The following is a 22,228-nucleotide window of genomic DNA, read 5'->3' as shown; positions in this document are numbered from 1 at the left end:
TGATGACTAAAATACCAGTTCCGACGCATTGGCAGATCCAGGGTCCAGTCACATTTTTGGTAAATTGTCTTACATTACAATAAACTAAAAACGTATTAAAATTTTTCTTCACGCATCACGTGTTTAATTGTCACACAATTTCTTTCATTGCAGCCTATACCCCCACCTGAACATGAAAAAACGCCTGATATAGCCGATTGAGTCTAACTATATTCGCAATTACGAGGGAAAATCTTTTCGCGTTTGCGCTCGCAGAAAGATCGTCGACGATGAAATGTAGGCACAAAATGATTTTCGTATATTATATCTTCGATATCGATATTTCCAGATGCCGAATAGTCTTGCCCTTGCATACTGAGCCAAGCGGGCGGTATACAGTCGACCCGCAATATACCCAAGTAATAATAATATTAACTTTGAAAATTTTACGCGCCTGCCACGGCTAGTGGACAGCGCACTCGTTCGTCAATTTCCTGTGGCCCTCTAGCCGAAATGGTTGGCCACCCCTGGTCTATATAGACTACTAATTTAGCCGTAGGTTAGTTATCTATAGTAATCAAGAGTCTGTCAGCCGTCAGTAACATCGGATGAATGAAACATATAGGTGCCGCCGTGCCGGCTTGTGACGACATAATGAATACTTGTCAATTGTCGATAACATCATAGTTGCACTAGAACGCTACTCCGTGCCAATGCTGTTGTGCAGCATTCAAATTCTGATGCGGCGTTTTAACACTGGCACTGTACTCGTTAACAGCCATACAGCTCAATCCAATCTTTAAATGAGCGATTATTATTCAACTGTAACTGTAGTAAAAGCAACATGGGCGGATATAACGACGTGATCAATATAAATTCGATTTGTATACCAAATGGCCAATGGTTTGACGTTCAATATTGGTGCACTTGTTACCAGTCCATCCGGTGTCGATCAAGTTTATCGGAATATAATATTTTCCCGCTGAAACGAATCGAATAATCGAACACTGTGCCATGCACATTGCGCCATGCCCATAACGAATTAAACTATGCAATATGCACAATTGCACATTGCACATTTACAAGTCACAGTGCGCGATAATCCGGGAATACTAGAGTATCAAGCACGCATCAAGAATGAATTTACGAAACAAATGATTACAAATTGGAAATCGCGTTTATTTGTTTATTGTGAGAAGAAAAAGAGTGGCGCTTATCACCGTTAGATCTTGTGCGCCACGAAATTGGAAATCGCGTATCAAATCAGTAATTTGTCTCCAACATAAAATACCATGGGGTTTGGGGCTACTCTTCTGTCATCCCCTATTTACGCTCGAAAATCCTTACTGGAGTAAATGACGATGATCCGCAGTAATGAATTCCAATTAGCATGCATAATTGCATACTCAATAACACTGTCCAATTTCGCGTACCGATTGAGGAACTATCACGAAAGAACGAGTATTTGCTCATGCGATTCATAGCAACGATCATATGGAATTTCGCGGCTCGTGCTCGTCATATGGACATGTGCAACGAAATGACGTTTTTATCCTCTCTCTCTCTCTCATTGCGCGTAATACATAGTGATCATTACTTTCGAACCGTATACCGACAAGGTTATGCTGATGATGAAATTTCGCGTTTGCCGAATACCCACAATATTCACCGGCATATTTCGCATACCGAGGTTCGGCACTCATGTATGAAAATTGAACATTGAACATATGACTGCTCTGCTGTTAAATCCGCACGAGCATGGTTAGTCGAAAAAGGTAGCGCCAAAGAGGAAAAGATTCTTAATTTCGTGAAGGCCTGCTGTTGAATTTTGTGAACTCAGCAGATATGGTTGTTGCATATATAATAGGATCTTATGAAATACGTCGGAGCCGGAGCTACCCCTCAAATAACTGGCTCCAGCTCCGGCTCCGGCTGAATTTTAAGTAGAGCTCCGGCTCCGGCTCCAGCTCCGGTAAAAATGCACGGCTCCGGGGCTCCGGCTCCGGGCTCCGGCTCCGGCTCCGAAGCCCTGCTTACAAGTTCAAAATTTTTTGGTTGAAACAACTTACTGTACTATATAATACCTAACAGGTGCATACAATCAGCTATTATTCTCAATCCAACATGAAACTAACTCTCATGAGATTCCAATCCGGTTCCCACAAAGGACCACCTATCTTATTTCAGAAATAAAACTCAAGGAACCGCAAGAGCAATAGATTTAAAGTAGGGGTGGATTAATATTTTGCCGGCGGTGAGGACGATCTGAGGCTTGCAGTTTTATTTCTAAATTTAAAGCCGTGAATTACATTGTTAACACGTGTTATAGATGCGCTAATATTAGGCGTGTGTGGCTTGGTAAAACCGCGTTGCTGTTTTGCTAGCTTCGCTAGCATGCCCGCATCAGCCGGGTGTATGTATTCACAGCATGATTTATCTCAAATTGTATTCCTTAAACACGGAGACCTACTCGGTGCTCACCATAAAACTAAAAAGACCGTTGCACGATTGATTTCAGTAAACAAATATTAAGTGGTCCAAATCTCGTTGAATTGTCGGCCTCCAACCGCATCTTTCATGGCTTGACATAACATCGTTGCGAGTGGGGATGACCGCTCATCATGTCTACTGATTGCTATCTTACGATATCGGAGGGTTAAGCCATAGACACCGATAACTTGGAATGGTACGATTATACTGATTGCGGCGAAATGCTGGTAATCTGATTCTAAAGTAATTTGTTTAATATTTATTTACTCTTGTATTAATTATATGCCAATTTATATTTTATTTTTTGAAAATACTACATGCGAACTATAGAGTGCGAAACCAGGCAACCTTATTGTGAAGACATATTCGCTATTCTCGTGTTTGTGAGAATGGACCGACGTGAAATCGATTTTTGATGCCTTTCCTTATAATTCGGAAATTAATTCAATCTCCAAGTTTTTGCGAATTCAGTCATTCTAATTTTAATTGAATTTGGAAAAGCTGAAAAATTTCTAGTTGTTGAATTCTGCTATAGGGAATATAGCTCTAATCGTTCTATATACTGCGCCGTCATATGCGTCTTTTGTTTTGCGGCCTTCGACCGCTCCATATTATAGGAAATCGCGCAAACCCGGTTTCCATGGCTATCAACGCGTCTACTTCCTCGAGCAGACATTTCTTTCGCGACTCCAGTTCCGAGATGTAGCGCTCTATCGACTGTAGAAGATTTATTGACGAAATAGGAAAACCTCCGTGAAATCATCGACGACCGACCTGCGATATTTCATGTTTCACATTCCTGCCATTTTCCTCCAACCTCTTCGCTCTCTCTCGCAAATCAGAATCCAACTCTGCCAGTTTGGGAACCAGTTGCCTGACCTGAAATTCATGCTGACGAAGATAGGGTCGAAAGGGGTTCGAAGTTTTGATTCTCACCTGAACGAGGGAGTGGTTCAAATCTTGCTGCAAATTGCGTGTGTGGCTAGCAATGCAACTTCTGCACAAGGACTCGTCACAATGGTTGCATTTGTTCAGGTCGCCATCTCCCAATTCACATCCCTGATTTAGAATACATAATCTGATCGCCATACCTTATAATACGGCGAACAATAGAAAATATATTCGCGGTTTCCAACCTTGCATTGTCGATTCGGCTTCTGTTGGTCCGAACGATCGAGCAATCTCACGATCGTCAAATTTGGTGGCAAGCCATCAACGCCGTTTTGCCGGAGGTTGTGGGAAGCGCGACATTCGGGACAGCGGACACTGAATGGAGTATTTTTGTCAGATGTGTTCCGGCGTAGTATGTTAAGGCGCCAGGACGAACTCAGATCCAAGGTTTCGGCCAAAATCTTTTCGAAGGCGCACTTATCGGTCTATCTATGATTTCATATTGTTTCTGTCAGAATATGGGACGTAGAATTTCTTTCTGGCTTTGCTGTCAACAACGAATATAGGCTATATTAGCTACAAAACCTAACCCAACCTTGACCATAATATTAACTCCATACACTCAATTGTCGAATGCCAACGTGTCACAGGTGTCGGATGATATTGTGTCTCATTAACATATGTTCACGGACCCTAAAATATGCCGTAGCCCCGAGAGCTTACAGCATTCTATTGTTGAATATGCAGATATTAGAGTCAAACAAAAATATTGGTGGTCAAATGGAGTGTGCGAAAAGGTATGTCAGTAACAGCTAATTGCTACATTAGACCAGGGGTGGGCAATTATTTTCCTCCGCGGGCCAAATGAGAAGCAGAAAATACGTTGACGAGCCGAGTGAAAATTTTAGCTATATTCCCCAGCGTATTTTAATTTTATTTCTAAACTACATTGGTAATCAATGATGCTCAGTGAATGTGTTGATTTTAGGTAATGAAAAAGTGACGTTTATTAAAAAAATATCTATTTGCCGCCATGATTCGAAACCATGTTAAACATAAAACATTTTAACTCTCTTTAAACCCCTTTTCACGTTCTTCTATTGGGACACTAATACAGTGGTTCTCAAACTTTTTTAGGCACACCTTCGTTTATGAGAGTGAAAAATTTCGCGCCGTCTCTAATCATGACATCACGAAATATTAAAAAGTGCAACCAGAATGCTAGCAATCCGGCAGCTGATAGTTTAATGGTATGAAAGGCTATGACTGTTGATGAGATAGCTCTGAAATATCACAGTATGATAACACACGGAACAATAAGTATAAGCTGGCGGTTAATCGCGCGTAACACGAATTTTTTCAATTAATTTCGGCTTCGATCTCCTTTTGATGGTTTCACGCCCCCCCCCCCCCCCCCAGTTCCAGAACCATTGCACTGAAATGTATGTACAATGGCACAAAGCTTATTTAATTGGTCACTATGCCTTCCGAGCAGTGTGCAGCAGTGTACAGTGTTTCTCGTTTTTATCATAAGACATACTTTGATTATAATCATTAATCTCTGCGTGATGCTTGGTAGAACTCAATGGACGGGTTTACCCCTGACTCCACTATGCAAAGATATTTAGTGCTCTCAAGTATAACCCTTCTTTGAATTGCAGTTTTCCACATTTCAGTTTTGGCGTGACCGTTAATCCTTTGTGGGTGATAAATATGATGAGTCATATAGCAATCGCGAACACTAATTAAATTGTTTTACGAATTAGGGATTTAAAAATGTTGCACGTAACAATTTGAAACGCATACCATGTATTGCGCAATGTGACAATGGCAAGGCAACAAAAAAGGTTTAAACTAAACTATATGATACGAGTGATTTCCTGTGACATAATTGCTACTCATACTTTGCCACAGCGCCTCTATTTTGAATCTGGATTACGCATGCGAGGTACCTTGGCAGCGCAATCGTGGCTTAATGAGCACTGAGCACTGCTTGTTCAAAATGTTGGCTGTTCAAAAATAACTTTTTTCTTCGGATTCCAGCCATTCACTGATTAAATTGTCAGGTTACCCTAAAAAACGCTGCACACCAAATTTGGTTCGATTCTAACAAGTATAGGACTCCGCAGATCCAATAAAAAATTTTAATTTATTATGGAAAATTAAAAAAAAAAAATTCCCAATTTTCCTGCCAACCCCATGAAATTGTTGAGCTGTCTTCAAAGACGTTGCAAAACAAATTTGAGTCAATTCCGGCGAGTAGAAGCGGAGTTATGTGAGTTTTTCGTTGATAAATCGCGGATTATCCACCAATCAAGGATAATCCGAGAAATTTCAACGAAAAACTCCAATAACTCCGCTTCTACAGGTCGGAATTGACTCAAATTTGTTTTGCAACGTCTTTGAAGACAGCTCAACAATTTCATGGGGTTGGCAGAAAAATTTGGAAATTTTTTTTTTAATTTTCCATAATAAATTAAAAATTTTAATTGGATCTGCGGAGGCCTTTACTGGTTGGAATCGAGTGAAATTTCGTGAGCAAGGTTTTCTACTGCAACCTGACGATTTAAGAGGTGACCGGCTTGAATCGGGAAAAAAAGTTATTTTTTAACAGCCCTACTGAGCAGGCTTCAAATTAACGTATTTCCTGCTCACTGTATTCAGCCTATGCATTTAGTCATTCATAAAGTAAGTTTTATGTTTTCAATCCCAAGCAACCTTTCGCGGGCCGCACAGAATAGCTTTGTGGGCCGCATTTGGCCCACGGGCCGCACTTTGCCCAGGTCTGCATTAGACTGATCTTATCTTATTTTTCACATTTTGCCAGTTCACAAACTACAATTTCTATCATGTATATCGCACAGTCTTATAAAAAAAAACTAGAAGTGGACCGTGCTATAAGTCGGCAGTTACGGAATAAAAATGAAGAAAATGGTATGGTGTATATGACAATAGTAGACTACAACCAACATGAATACCACAAACAAACAAACAAAATTTCAACCTTGAAAGGGTTTCAGGCCTTTTTCAACCTTTTTGAGCACCATCCGCACTTTTATTGCAAAGTAAATTTCATCCGTTCAAACCAACCGAAAATTGTAATACAAAAAGAAGATGTAGATACTTAACAATAGTTTGTTCAGATGTGCAACAAAGAGGCTACTATAGCTTAGGCCAGGGATGGGCAATTATTTTTCTCCGCGGGCCAAATGAGAAGCAGAAAATATGTTGGCGGGCCGAGTCATTATTTCATCAGTATTCTCCAGCGTATTGATTTTCTTTCAAAATTGAAGGCAGAGAATTACACGGTTAATAGATCCTGCTTAGTTGATGTGTTGATATTAGGGAATGAGAAAGTGACGATGAATTGAATTTGCCGTCATATTTCGCAACAATTTTTAAAATGATGCATTGCGTACTCTCTTCAAACCCATATAGGCGTTTTTCTATGAAGACAGTAAATGTATTTGAGATACTACAAAACTTATCGTCTAGGTCGCTGCCTTCCGAAATAGCCTTGTTGTGGAGCGAAGCTTGCAGTTCTTCTGAAATTCACCCTTCCTTCGCCGAGTTTATGTCTGCTTGTTTTTGCTATAAGACAGACTTAAATTATACTCCTTGAACACGACGACCTGCTCGGCACTAACTACTAGAAAGACAGGTTTACTCCTGACCCCAGTAAACATATATTCAGTACTTCACACATTCTTGGAATTTTAGCTTTCGGCTTTTTGACATGCCTGGTAATCCTTCATGGGCAGGCCTGTTTATTTTTGGATTTCTCCAAAAATAACAAAAATAGCTTATTTTTGGATGTTTTCGAATTTGAAGAATTGAAGGTGTTTTGAGCCCTGTTACTACTGAAAAAAATCCACCAAAAGTATGTTATTATCATCAGCGATCTTGATCTAACTTTCCAATACATTCTTAACAAATTTAGTCATTGGCCTGGAGGATGCCTTCTAAAGAATAGTAATCACTGCGAGACGCCCCCCCCCCCCTTGATTTTCGAGATATCGGCCTCGAACGTCGCAATTGCGGGAAACATCGAGGTTAGGGGTCCAAAAATGGAGGAATGTCTAACTCTTCAAACTTTCCAATCTTCCAAGCCTTTGCTCCTGAAAAGCGCTCGTCAGTAATGCGCTTGAAACCTCTGATCCTCCACGAAGTTGCGTGCCTCATTGAACTTGACAGCCCAACACCCTCTGACCAGAAAACCTTCCTTGTGGCGGTCCTCGTCCTAGTCCTCACCTGGACACAGGCGTTCGACCAGGCGTATGAGCTCCTGCTGCTCCATGATCAGAACGTCAAGACCACGAAGCTTCGTGACGGTGGTGCTCAGCTATGTGCGAGCGTGACCATGCGATCGAGAACGATCAGATGGATCCACCACAGCAGCGAAGTTGCACTCGCCGGACTGTTTTCGTCCATAACATCAAGGAGTTTGGTACGGTTTCCAGTCAACCAAGAGGCCACCCTCTTCATTGACAATAAACGAGCGTCAACAAACTTGGGGCTCACGCTTTCCATCTACTCTGGATCAAGTTGTGTTGCCGTCTGAAGCATCAGCAGATGAGTCCCGTCATCGTGTGGACGAAGTGATTGTGACAGAGGTGGCTGTATATGATTTCTCCGTTCCCTTTGCCTCACTCAAGCTGCCTTCCCGTCTTCTCTACGTGTCGCACTGTGAAACTTATAGTACAACGGCGGAGAGGCGGGCAGGCAGGCAAGGTCAGCAGAAACGTGAAGTGGATTGACTGGAAGTAGTTTTAGCGTTTCGGTGACCCCTTCCCTCACATAGATGCTGTTTTGTGTGATATTATGAGTTTTCTGTTCGTTTACATCGCTCTGACTTGTTTATTTCACTGAAAATCATCATCCAAAAAAATCTTATTTTTGGATGTTTTCAAATCTTATTTTTGGAGAATCTCCAAAAATAAAACCCAATATCCAAAAATAAACAGGCCTGTTCATGGGTGATGATGACTCATAGTAATCACGGGCATTGATTCACTTGTTCTACTAATTAGAGATTTGGCAACAAAGAAGGATTGGTAACTTCTTGTGACTTTAACTGTTACGGCATAGTTTGTTACATTAACAGTATTTTGAATCTGGAATACTCACGCGAGGTACGTAGGCTACGTAATCGTGACATGTTAATGAACAGGCTTGAAAGTAAACGATATTTTTGTTCAGTTTATACAGCCTGTGGTTTTAGTCCACGCAGTAACATTAAAAGGTAGGTTTTATGTTTTAAATTCTAAGCAACTTTTCGCGGGCCGCACAGAAGTTCTCCGTGGGCTGCATTGGGCCCGCAGGCCGCGCTTTTCCCAGCTCTGGCTTAAGGCATCAAGTGTCTCATAAAAAAGACAACTCTTATCCCACATTTATATTTCAACTATAGTGCACTAAAACCTTCTCGGCCAAATAACACTAGACGGCTCATTTTTTACTTTCTGGCCAAATTGGTGACTATGAAGCCAATTTTCGTACCCTGATTACGAATATGAAGTCTCTTTTCTCTATCACGTCAGAATTTTTTATAATCTGATTTAAAATTCTGCATTTTAGTACCTAAAACAACCTGTTCTGTGAAGTATTCCTCGATGTTGGGTCATAGTTATACCCATTGTGACGTCATCTGATGTGGTCCAAGTACTTACCATGGGTAAGTAGAAGTAGAAGTAACGTAGTCAATTTCTACTCAAGTAGAAGTAAAAGTAACTAGTTATACGCAAGTAAAAAAACTAAATATTCCAGTCCCAGTTTTTCTGTATCAGTATCAGTTTATTACTATTTTCATTCTTTTAAAACATACAAGAGTGCAATACAATGAAAAGATAGGAAGGCGTCGAAACGACTTGGAGTAGTCATTGAAATCAGACACCCACCTGGGCCTAGGCGATGTAAAGAAGAGGTATACACAGCACACTGAATGGAAAATAGATCGACAATGAGGCTGTGAAGGATTGTAAAACAGAAATCTTCACCATTTGGTGTGCCAATGGTTTCGAGAGAGCCACATGGACATGGAAGAGATTGTTACTTCTGCTCATGTGTTTTTTCGATTCAATGTCAAATATGAGCATGAAATTCGATACCCAATTCGTCTTGAGCAATACCACCGATTCCTCATGGGCCATATGTCGCAATTTCATTCCCTTTAAAAGTTTTACCAGCAGTTGAAAAATATTGTCTCGGTGAACGGTCTTTGTCTGAAGAATGTTCTCAGCATGAGTGTGATGATGATCAGCAGGTAATAAAGCTGAATCAAGCGGAACTAATGACTTTGTCTCCTATTTTAAGACCTATTGTAGGTTTTAGATTTAAAGCCAAACGTATGCTTAGCACTGATATCACTTTTGCTTGGTATATGCATCGTGATAGTGAATTCAGTCAATTCACACGCTTCTTTGCCTCCGAACCCTCTTTAGTGGGTTATGCGGATGTTCAAGGTTTCATAGAGAAATTGGAAACAGTGAATTGCCCCTCTTTGTTTATGCATCATGCCTAAAAGCAGTTTGATTGCACAATACAAATCAATTTGCTTATATCCCTGTATAGCTCGTACAACTAGCATCATGGGTCTTACGATAATATGAAACTGTTGCTGCCAAATTTGCAATATAGTAGGCCTACTTAAACTACTCACACTTGAAAAGTTGATTTTAAACTCATAAATATGTTACTGGCTCAACGGTATAGCACAGTAGTTCTCAATCGGAGATCCTCGGCTCCCTAAGGGTCCGGGTCCGCAAAGCATTTTCCGGGGGTCCACGAAACCTCTTAATTTTCAAAAGGGTTGATAAAAAAATTTGTATTTTTTAACATTAGCGAAATCGCGAGGCAGTTTCGCTTCATAGCTGCTAAAACGTCGGGACTACCATAAACAGAATGGCCATGTGAGATGATATATTACATTGTACAAACTCATTTCAATTGCCAAATTGACAATAGCCTAAACATGTTACAGTTTCGAGATGTTTTGTTGGGTTTTAGAAAAAAAATTATTACAAAATTCCATTTCCTCCTGTGATATACATAACCGCTATTCCAGAATAACATCAAGATGAGCTGATGGATAAAAATGACATAAGATGACTTGGCTGGAAGTTATATGATCATAAAAAAATCCGTTTCTCAATTTTGGTGTCATGAATGTTTAGTTAGATCATACCCCAATGTGTCGATAGAAGCGTCAGCCCTTATTACTGTAGTCGACACCATCTTTGTGAAAATGGATTTTTGGCACTCGTTCATATCAAATCGACGGCGTGGATTTTCGAAACACGAACGCGTATTTCAAGAAATGTAGCAACAGAATTCGCTTCGAAATAGTAGAAGTCCTCCCAACAACTACATGAATAGTATGATGCTGTTTTCAAGAAAAGTCATTTTATTGCTGTTTATCACTACCCTACAGTTAATGTTTGCACAGGACAGATGACGGTTGCACGAAAATTGAGCTAAATTTGTACTAAAACTTGGGTGGTCCGCAGTATCCGTGACGGTGTAAAAGGAGTCCGCGAAGACAAAAATGTTGAGAACCAGAGGTCTAGAACTACAGCGTATCTTTGTCTTATGTGTGAATGGGACAGTAGAAATCATTGAATTAAACGTAAGTGGCCGATGAGCGAGTATGAGTATGAGTATGAGTATGAGTATGAGTTTCACATCCTGCCGTTATCGACAGATCTAATGTTGTATTTCCACCATTATTTATTAAACTGGATCTCATGAAAAAGATTTTAAAAATTCTGAACAACGAGAGTGCACGTTCTAAATACATTCGCGAAAAGTTTCCTCACTTGAATGCCGATAAAGTTAAAGAGGGTGCAGTTGTTGGACCTCAATTCTGAGCGCTCACTGAAAACCACCTAGACGGATTCGAAAAAATACATGAAACTCTTTCATCGAAGTTACATCTAAATTTATTGGAAATTTATTTGGAGGGTATAGTTTCAGATAATAAAACCTCAAATCCAATTAAGTTGACAACTTTGTAGAATGTATTTCGTATCATATATGGACATCTTGACCTGTAATGGGCCATACGCATCCTTAATACAGTCATTCTTAAGTAAAATTGTAATTCGATTTATACGAAAAATTGTGACGTGTTGAGTGAGTTCTGACGGCAAATTTCGAATCAACATCATCAAATAAGGTAGACTCAATTATTCGCTCGAAGAAAGTATATAAAAAGTTTAAAAATATCGCCTAGTGTAAATTGTTGGGTTTTGTTCTAGAACGTCTAGTAGTGCATGAATGACCAGAAGTTTGTGTTGGGGCTTCTGCCCGATATCATGGAAAATAAGCTCCAAAGCTACCAAGAAGAATAGGTAAATTAGAGCCCGCTATCTTATGATACATGGCTAGAACTTGTGTTCTTCTTTTTAATTTCCCATTTTCAGTCCCGCGAGTGAATGCGAAAAGCAAAGAAAGCCACGATACCTTGTGTTCGGCTTTTTAGTTCAATCTAGCCTGAAAGTTCATAACCTTCCAACGACGACGCACCGCTAAACTCGTAGCTTTACAATAACTTTTTCTCGCACCAGCTGCAGCGAATTATTATTTGCGGTTTACAATTACTATGCAATCAAAAGTCTGGTTTGAAAGCTGTTGTAGTGGCACGCATACGGTACATCAAGCCAGTGTTGGGATCAAGTCACTACCTTCGAGTCACAGGTCATTGCACATTTTGACTCGAGTCAAGTCAAGTCAATCGATTTTTCAAGGTGACTCAAGTCAAGTCAAGTCAAGTCAGTCGATTTTTGAAGGTGAGTCGAGTCACGTCAAGTCACGAGTCAAATCACAATTCGAGTCAAGTTGCCTTTTCGAAGTATGAGGCATGATTACGTCAAGATTGAGTGGTCATTGATTCTGAACCGATTAACGATTATAGAGTTGAATAAACATACAAGAATGCGCTGCACCGATCACATATACGTAGAACTCAGTTTATAGTTACCACCCAAAATAGAGAATAGAGAAACGAGTTCAAAAGATGCAATACATTACACACTTACATATTGGTATGATACAATTCGAGCCTGCGCCAATGGAAGAGGACTATATAAACTATATTTCGAATTCAATTTCAATAAAACAAGAGGTTTGGTTAAGGTAAGAAAAGAGAACAGAAATATATAGTTTGCTATTAAATTACTTTACTACTAGTTTACGACAACGTAAACTGTAGGCTTGGATCACTTCGTTTGTGGTCAATTTATTTGTGAGAGAACAATTTGAGGCTCAGTGAAACGCACGATCATTGAATCATTCGTTGCTCTCACGGGCTACACCAGCGTTTCGCGAACAATCCGAACATATGCATGATACAGGGATTTATATCGACAGTGACCCTACTTGATGACTTGAAATTGACTCGTGAATTTTGCTCCGAGTCACGAGTCAATCCACATTTCTGATACGCCGAGTCAAGTCAAGTCAAGTCATTTTAGCAAAGTGACTCGAGTCAAGTCAAGTCATACGAAAATGTGACTCGAGTCATCCCAACACTGCATCAACCCACTGAGCCCGCGACACGCGGGAAAAAGACGTTAATTTGACTTTCTGGTCCGAACAATCATCATCTAACAATCTACGCGATTTATCGAAATGATGGAGACATTTCGTTTTCGTTTTCAACTGACGTCAAAAATCGTCGTTCTCGTGGTAAATGACCACATGGTTATCTTTCATATGAATTTTGGCATTCAAACAAGGCATTGCCGAGTTTGATACCTTTACACAGTTGAGCGCACCGAGATCGGAAAGTTGTTGTTATAAGTATGACTCACGGCTGCCGCCAATTACGTCATCACTAAGCCAAGTTTTTGCAACTTTCGCAACTTTTTTTTACAGATTTCTACAGCTTCTTAGATACTCAGAATCTACGTACTATGATGTTTCAAGCTGTTAGGAGGGATTTTATAGTGCAACTTTTCGCATCTTTTCTCTATTTTTATGTAATATGTGAATAGATCGCTTTATTGATTCTGTCGTTTAAATTTGAGGTATAGTTTACCATTTCACGAACGCCCAGGCGGGACCGCCGAAAATTACATTTTCGATGGGTCACCTTATTCAGGCTAACGATTTTGTTAAAGTCGCCAAGAGTGAGTTTTTCTGCAACGCCTTGAGCCAAGTTTGCAGACCTAGGGGATTTGGGGTGTGGTAATTGGCTTGTTTTAGGGGGGGTTATAGCCATGCCGTTTTGGCTTTTTGGGAAAAATTGTTCCCACATTGCGTAATTTTCTTGCTATGTGCCGGAAAAAATGTAAAGTTCGGCGGTTTCGTCGGACCGTGCGTGCGGTAAATGGCAATAAAGTAACAAATTTGACAGCTCTGCAGGAACTAGGCTATAAAACGGAACCTTTCGAGTATCTCATACCCTAATTATTCAACAAAGATTATAAATTCAACTTTTTACTGCAACTTTTGTTAAATGCAGCTTTCTCTTGATTTTAGTGCAACAAAAACTTGCTCTAGTCATCACGGTAACGACAAGACGTGAATCAACGCGCATTGTAATTCGTGTGTAATAAAGATTGTCTGATCTAGTTGACTATCTTAGAAAGTTCAAATCCATGTCATTGATCTTATAGATCAGGGGTCGGGAACCGTTGTCGTCCGAGGAGCCTATTGACCAGATTTTTATGTGATATTTTAACTCTAAAAGAGCCGTACATATCAATAAATTGGTACGTCACAATTGAACAATCCCTGACATCAGGGCATCACTAATTTGAACTTACTACACGGGATTCGTCGCGCATACGTGTACTAGTCATGCTGGTTGCCTGATTTGACTATGTCAAACTTGAGTTACATCTTTCGCAAGTTTTTGATTGTATTAAAGTGAGAGCCTTCGACGAACTGAAGCTTCCGTGACATTTGTATCATACCCTCAAACACGAATCCTGCCAGCAAGCATTTAACACTTGCGGAAAATAAGCTCTATATTGGATTGAGTGCTGGATGGTTCTTATAAAGACCTTACTAGAAACACTAGACGTTCTTGTAGAAATCCCAACATTTCATTTGGCCGAAAAGGGCTTTACTGCGCAATGGTTTAAATCAGTGTTTCCCAAACTTTTCGAGCGCCCGCCCTCCTGGACAACGAATAAAGTGCCAGCGCCCCTCCCCATCCCCTCCCGACACCCTCTCACTACGCCTAAATCATGAAACGAAAGTTGTTATGCAATTATTACAGCTAATAATGACACGGATGAAGCTGAATCTCATTATAAAATTTCCAGTGTCCACGTTCCATACTGTCAAATCGGTTTCTGCTGTGAGTCAGAAACTTTGTCACGGCACTGACCACACGATCTATCAAAAATGAGCGGGTTAGGGCAACGACGAGAGTATTTCTATTTGATTCAATAATGAATCCAGAACGAATGATTGGACATATAGAACTTGGGGTTGAACTCAAAATTGTTCTACACTACTATGTATCAGCTCTCAATTCAGATTTGGACTGCTAGAAAATTTTTAGCTTTTCTGAATTAGATTAGAATTAGAATTAGAGCTCGGCAGTTTTTTTCCAAATTAGATTAGAATTAGAATTAGAGCTATACAGTTTTTCCAAATTATATTAGAATTAGAATATCAGCTACTTACAGCTTTTTCCAAATTAGATTTGAATTAGAATTAGAGCTACTAAGCTTTTTCCAAATTAGATTAGAATTAGAATTAGAGCTACTGAATTCGCAAAATCTGGGAAATGGAATGAAATTGTGAATGGGAAATGAATACAGCAAAAATCAGTTCATATCGAATCATAGTACGTGGTGCGAAATGCCGTCAGGCGATAAGCGTCACAGATTTTTGTTTATTAAACAACAACATCAACAACAACAACAGTGCATTCCCATAACCATGAGAATGGTTAACTTCTGTACACCAAGCTTGGCTCGTTTTAAATATTCTTTAAAAATAATATTATTTCTTTTATGGTAACCATCATGGGCATCGCCATGTTAGTCGGAACGACGTTGTACTAACGTGAAGTGTCAAAAACTAGAATGTTGTTCGCAGACTACAAGCTACTCTAGCAGGCTATATTATTTGTTAAAATATTTACTATGACTGCACGGTGTAAGTAAGGCGATGGCGGCTTGGCACTGGATTTGCCTGCGCGAGAGGAATATTCTTGATAACTCGCTGCAATATGCCACGGAAAAAGAGGCATTTTCAGGAAAACAATAATTAGTTTAGAACTAGAATTAGAGAATAGGGACATTTCACAAATTAGATTAGAATTAAAATTAGAGCATAAGAACATTTCGCAAATTAGATTAGAATTAGAATTAGAGCATTGAAACATTTCACAAATTAGATTAGAATTAAATTACTGGCATTTCGATCTAATTTAGTGTCCAAGTCTGCCTCAATCACTTCATGATCGGTAACTTCACAGAATGGATTGATTATTCAGTGGGGAATTTCTAATTGAAATGGAGTCAAATCACCATATCGTTTGCAATATTCTGAAACGATTGATTTATGTTTCTGCATCAAAATCGAGTATTCGAGCTGGACCGGCAGCTCATGCAAGCAGACTTGGACAACTAGAAATTTTCAGCTTTTCTGAATTAGATTAGAATTAGAATTAGAGCTGCACAGTTTTTTCTAAATTATATTAGAATAAGAATTAGAGCGACACAAGTTTTTCCCAATTATATTAGAATTGGAAGTAGAGCTATACAGCTTTTTCAAAATTAGATTAGAATTAGAATTAGAGCTACACCGTTTTTACCGAATAAGATTAGATTTAGAATTACTGAATTCGCAAAAACTTGGAAATGTAATGAAATTGTGAATGCGAAATGAATGCAGCAAGAATCAGTTCATGTCGAATCACAGTGCATTCCCATAACCATGAGAATGGTTAACGTCTGTGCACCAAGCTTGACTCGTTTTGTACTTACTCGGGGTCACCGCGATCGTGGCCGTCGATCTGATTTGTGATTTTTGAAGAACGCGAAATAAAGCATTTTGAAATGCTAAAATTGATTTCAGTTTCAAATTATTATTATTATATTCTTTATTCACAGTAAGAAACTGGTCAATACACACGTAATCCGGGGAGCAACCTGCACCCAAAGGAAAATGGCGAGATTGAAGTGAATTTTCAAAATTTCAGTAATGCAGTCAAATTGGTATTCCTATGCAATACATGGAGAAGTCAATTACAGAATTGCAGTAGATGAAGAATTGGCAAGGGTTACAGAGCAGAGGTAGAGATGATTGAAATTGAAGAATCGAAATTACAGAAATGATGCTGTGATTCACTAGTATAATTTTAGTCCAGGGGTGCATTCAAGGCCTTCCGGAAAATATGCAGTATGCACAGTGCCCAATAACGTGATCTTTTGGATCATGTCGAATCGAACGTTACCCGGAATCTGTAGGATATGTCTCATGCGTTTTTTGCTTACGACCCCTGTAGCGCCATTATTATTATTAATATATGTGGTAAATACACACATAATCCGGGAAGCAACCTGCCCCCAAATGAAAATGGCGAGATTGGAGTAAATTTTTGAAATTTCATTAATACAGTCACACTGTTATTCCTATGCAATACATGGAGAAGTTAGATTACATAATTGCAGTAGATGAAGAATTGGCAAGGGTTACAGAGCAGAGGTAGAGATGATTGAAATTGAAGAATCGAAATTGCAGAAATGATGCTGTGATTCCCTAGTATAATTTTAGTCCAGTGGTGCATTCAAGGCCTTACGAAGAATATGCACAGTTCCCAATAACTTGATCTTTTGGATCATGTCGAATCGAACGTTACCCGGAATCTGTTGGATATGTCGCATGCGTTTTTTTGCTTACGACCCCTTTAGCGCCAATGACTATCGGTACAATGTTTATTTTGCATCGCCACATTTTTTCACATTCTATTTTGGGCTCTGCGTATTTCGATTGTTTTTCTTATTCGTTTTGTAGTATGTTGTGATCAGCTGGGACACCCAGTTCAATGAATAAGCATTATATTGTCTTTTTTAGTATGATTATCATATCCGGGCGGTTGCTTCTGATTACGCGGTCAGTTATAACTGGCAGTGGCGTAGCAGCCACCTGGCGGTTCTGGCTCTGCGCCAGGGGCGGCAGGCTCCAAGGGGGCGGCAAAATGAGGCTGCACAGTGAGAGAGATGCCTGCATCATCGTGATGGTTTGAAGACGGAGATGCGATAAGGACTTTATAGTAAGGTCACCCCGTTTTTTTTCTCCTCCGTGATTGCTGGGCGTCTAGCGGGATAACCGCGGATACCAGTTTTCGAGTCTTCGGCCGGGGATCGGGCCCACAACCTACCGATCAAGAAGCCGGACGCATCACCATTACACTATCGCGCGCGGCGTGTAGACAGCCGGCTAAAAGAAGAGTGCTTCGTAGTCCTATAGCTGGCGTCCCGTCAGCTAAAATTTAATCAAACAGGTGTCAATCGAAAGCTAGTGTCGCGCTGATTCCGAAAACACGAATTAATATGCTAACATGGCGATGGAATCAATCCGAAATAGCCGTCACGGCCGATTGTTCGGAGAGTTCGCAGAAAAAGGAGAATGTCTGGCGAACTAACAGAAGATGCTGGCCTCAGTGTTGTTGAAGAATTTAGACGATGCATGTTTCAAGCATAGGACAGATTTAAACTTGAAGCTGAAACTAGGTTTACCGGCATTCACCACTTAAATGATATATTTGGATTTTTGAATTCCCACGCGCTGCTGCAAAGCGAAAGTCACAATTTATTCACCAGCGCTTTTAGAAGCACTTTTGACGACGAGGTGGACTTTTTGGAGTTAGCTGCGAAAATTGCTATGCCTTATACCTCGAATTAGGGATCATATAAAGCAGAAGATTGCTAGCTTTTCGTACAAACCAATATGAGGCCTCTAGGACAAGGGTTCTCAACCTGGGGGGCGCGCCCCCGTTGGGGGGGGGGCGTGAAAGCATCTTAAGAGGAGGCGCGAAGAATCGGTCAAATGAATTTTTTCGCGCTATGCGCGATTTACCTCCAATTCACGCGTGTTTCTCTATATATAGACCCAGTTTCTTATTTTTGAATTCTCTCATCAACAGTCATAACCTTCCATGCCATCAAACAATCTGTTAGGGTTGCTAGCATCCCGGTTGGATCTTGTAATATGACGATACGAGGGCGCGGAATTTTTCACTATCCTAAAGAGGGGCGTGTCTAAAAAAAAGTTGCGAACCACTGCTCTAGGACGAACACAAATTAAGTTATAATCATATGAAGTTGTTCAACTTGAGATTTTAAAAGGGTTAAGAGGCTGGTGCGGAGCAGTGAAACCACGTTTGATCGTAGTGCAACAACGTTTGATGTTTTACAGTGGTTGTTTAATGCAAAGCTACTTGATTCGACACCGTATTTATGCTCGTGTCTGAAACTTTATCTGAACATTGGTGTTTCAACTGCGAGCTGTGTGAGGAGCTTCTCAAAGCTCAAACTGATTAAGTCTTATACATTTAGTTCTATCATGATCGGCTATCAGCTCCATCCATTCTGTCTATAGAAAGAGACTACGTTCAAAAACTTGAATTTGAGGATATTATCGCTGCTTTTGCTTTGAGGCGGCCATTGATTTTCTATTTGTACAATACATTCGTTCGCTATTTCTTGTTTTTATTATTTTTGGCGTCATTAACGTCGAGACGGTGAAGCTGAGAAGCGGCATATTATTTGTAATTATTCCTATTGACAAGATTACTTGAACATCAATATATGTCGAAATTTGATGCGGTCTACCTAGGGGGCGGCATTTTCAAGAGAGCCAGGGGCGGCAGCACATGCTGCTACGCCAGTGATAACTGGTACATCCCACATAATTTCTACTTGGTCGTTTTCTGTCACAGGTGCTGGGCTGTAATCATACCAATTTTTTGTTGAAGTAGTGATGTTAAAATGTTTGCATAATTCAAGATGAATGTAGCGACCAATCCTATTGTCTCTCCATGTGTATTTGGTAGCTCAGGGGCGGGCCACTTCTCCAGTCAGCGGGCCGGATATACGAAAATTGAGTACTTGACGGGCCGGATTTCTGAATCGAAGCATTATTCGCCCATTTATCCACATATACAAGGAATAAATCGTATTTAATGTACGTATTTTAAAGACAGCGATGTCACTTTAAAGCAGTGGTTCTCCAATATTTTTAGACCAGCGTTTTGGTAATCCCAAATTTCACGCCCCCTTACCGTTATATCACAGAATGCTAACAAACCAAACGGATAGTTTGATGGCGTGGAAGTTTATGACTGTTGGTTGGAGAAGTACCAAATATGAAATTCTGACTATTAACAGAGCAAAACGGATGAACAGGAGGTAAGCGCGCGAAGCGCGAACATTTTGTTCAGTTGACCGCAGTTTCACGCCCCCTTCAGATGCTTTCACGCCCCCAGTTTGAGAGCCACTGCTTTAAAGCCATTTCTCGCCGATAATGACGAAGACAATGTCGGATTTGAGAACAGCATTGTCATAAAGGCACCGCCATGTCTGCTTCTCTCTGATCAATTAACACACGGTGCAATCCAATCAATTCATTAGAGTTGAGTACACGGTTTGTTTGTTAGTGGTATTCAGGGGTTTGTCGGTCACAATGGTTGTCATTTACACCAGGCCGATATTCTACAATTTTATTCCGTAACCGCCGACTTGTAGCACGGTCCAGTTCTAGGCCTTTATAAGACACCGCTTGCAAAGATGAGAGGGCGAGGAGCCTAAATAAACCTACAACACTTCGGTTGGAATTCTGAAGTCGACCGAGGTCGGACTCGAACTCGCTACCTATTGGTGTTGAAGCTGTGGATTATACCACTACGCAATCTCGCCACACGTGGGTACATGGTAAATGCCGATAATAATGCAAGTCTTCTCGCTTCGACGAAGCTCTACTGTCGCAGTCAACACGTATATAATAATATGCAGTCACTAAAATTTGACGTTTAAGCAAGTAGTGGGGAATCTTCGTAGACTGGGGCCGAGGTCCACATTATCATGTAAGACGGAAAACTGTCCGCGGGCTGGACAACATCCCGTCACGGGCCGTATGTTGCCCGCCCCTGCGGTAGCTGCAAGTGCACCACAGCCGGACATGAGATGTGCTACAGTTTCATTTTGATTGTTGTACATTCTGCATTTGCCATCCGTGTTTATTATTATTATTATATTCTTTATTCACAGTAAAACTGGTAAATACACACATAATCCTGGAAGCAACCTGCCCCAAAGGAAAATGGCGAGATTGGAGTAAATTTTTGAAATTTCAGTAATACAGTCACATTGTTATTCCTATGCAATACATGGAGAAGTCAGATTACAGAATTGCAGTAGATGAAGAATTGGCAAGGGTTACAGAGCAGAGGTAGAGATGATTGAAAATGAAGAATCGAAATTACAGAAATTATGCTGTGATTTACAAGTGTAATTTTAGTCCAGTGGTGCATTCAAGGCCTTCCGAAGAATATGCACTGTGCCCAATAACGTGATCTTTTGGATCATGTCGAATCGAACGTTACCCGGAATCTGTTGGATATGTCTCGTGAGTTTTTCGCTTACGACCTCAGTAGCGCCAATCATAGGCGCCGACTTTTATTTTTTCACGAGGTGGCGAAGTCTTGTGACGTCATAATTGTTCCATATCGATGATGATGACGTCATCGTCGCACGAAAACGCACTTTACTGCATGCCGCTGGTGTACGTGCATAGTTAAACCATTCGCGTGACGTTTTAATATCGGCCCTGCACTCATTAATATCAAACCATGCAGTCGAGTTATTAAATGGAATATTAAAACGGTACGATCATTCGAAGTGTAACTGCGGCCTGCGCTACCAGTCCGTCCGACGGAATCTGCAGTTACATCAATGTTATTCACGCGCAATGCCTCGTCTGAGAAACGAAATACACTACGCACTGGCCTTGTTGTTTTAAAATACGCCATTCGCCTGCTGTTCCCAACAACACTATTCCACACTAGCTGAAACGACTTCGGCGATGGCAATAACAGCATTCCATCGATGGAGAGGCAGCTGAAATGAATAAGCGTATTTCCTTGAAGTGCAATAGCCCAAACACTGCCGAGACCGAGACACTTAGATAACGGCATGGGACGTCACCACAAGATCAGTGTTTAGGATGAGATAGTCCTTCAGCAAGAAACATACCTGTATAGCCTCCATACCGATTCATTAGTCGCTGGAAAGCGTTGTTGGGTATCGCGAGCAGCTAATAGTTCAAAATAAACTGAGGTTTATGATCATGATATTTCTTGTTGTATCTGTACTAGGCTAATTTATAATAAAATATTACTTCTTTTGTGGTAACCATGAGCATTGCCCATGTTAGTTAGAACGGCGATGTCCTAACGTAAACTTTTAAAAACTAGAATGTTGTTCGCAGACTATAAGCTGCTATGCTAGCAGGCTATAATTCGTCACGATACCTGCTAGGACTGTACATTGTAAGTATAGAATGTGAACATCCTATATTGTAAGTAAGGCGATGGCGGCTTGGCAGGATTTTCCTGCGCGAGGGCGACATTCTTGCTAACTCGCTGCACAATGCCTCGGACAAAGAAGCATTTTCAGAAAAACGATAAATTAAATTAGAATTAAAATTAGATCATAGGAATATTTCACAAATTAGATTAGAATTAGAATTGGAGCATAAGAACATTTGACAAATTAGATTAGAATTAGAATCAGAGCATATAAATATTTAACAAATTAGATTAAAATTAGATTACTGGCATTTTCCTCTAATTTAGTAAAATTAGACAACTAGAATTATCTAGTTGTCCAGGTCTACCTGCAAGCTTGAG

General features: G+C 40.3%; 1 protein-coding gene across 2 annotated transcripts in view; it reads right to left on the bottom strand.

Annotated features, from left to right (window-relative positions):
• The window catches only part of LOC145444491 (uncharacterized), a 39,946-nt gene that overhangs the window by 6,105 nt on the left and 11,613 nt on the right, over positions 1–22,228 (bottom strand). For both annotated transcript variants that reach the window (XM_080322482.1, XM_080322483.1), the window contains 4 exons: positions 3,606–3,735; positions 3,406–3,528; positions 3,244–3,348; positions 3,101–3,186 (listed from right to left, as the gene is read on the bottom strand). In XM_080322482.1, coding sequence (XP_080178608.1) covers positions 3,101–3,186; positions 3,244–3,348; positions 3,406–3,528; positions 3,606–3,735 — 444 coding nt within the window. The remainder of the gene's footprint in view (positions 1–3,100; positions 3,187–3,243; positions 3,349–3,405; positions 3,529–3,605; positions 3,736–22,228) is intronic.

Source organism: Botryllus schlosseri, chromosome 8, assembly GCF_051294905.1.
Source record: "Botryllus schlosseri isolate E-star chromosome 8, Bs_hap1, whole genome shotgun sequence".
NCBI classification, from domain to species: Eukaryota; Metazoa; Chordata; class Ascidiacea; order Stolidobranchia; family Styelidae; genus Botryllus; species Botryllus schlosseri.
Note: the sequence above shows the minus strand (reverse complement) of the source record. Positions and strands in the feature narration are given on the sequence as shown.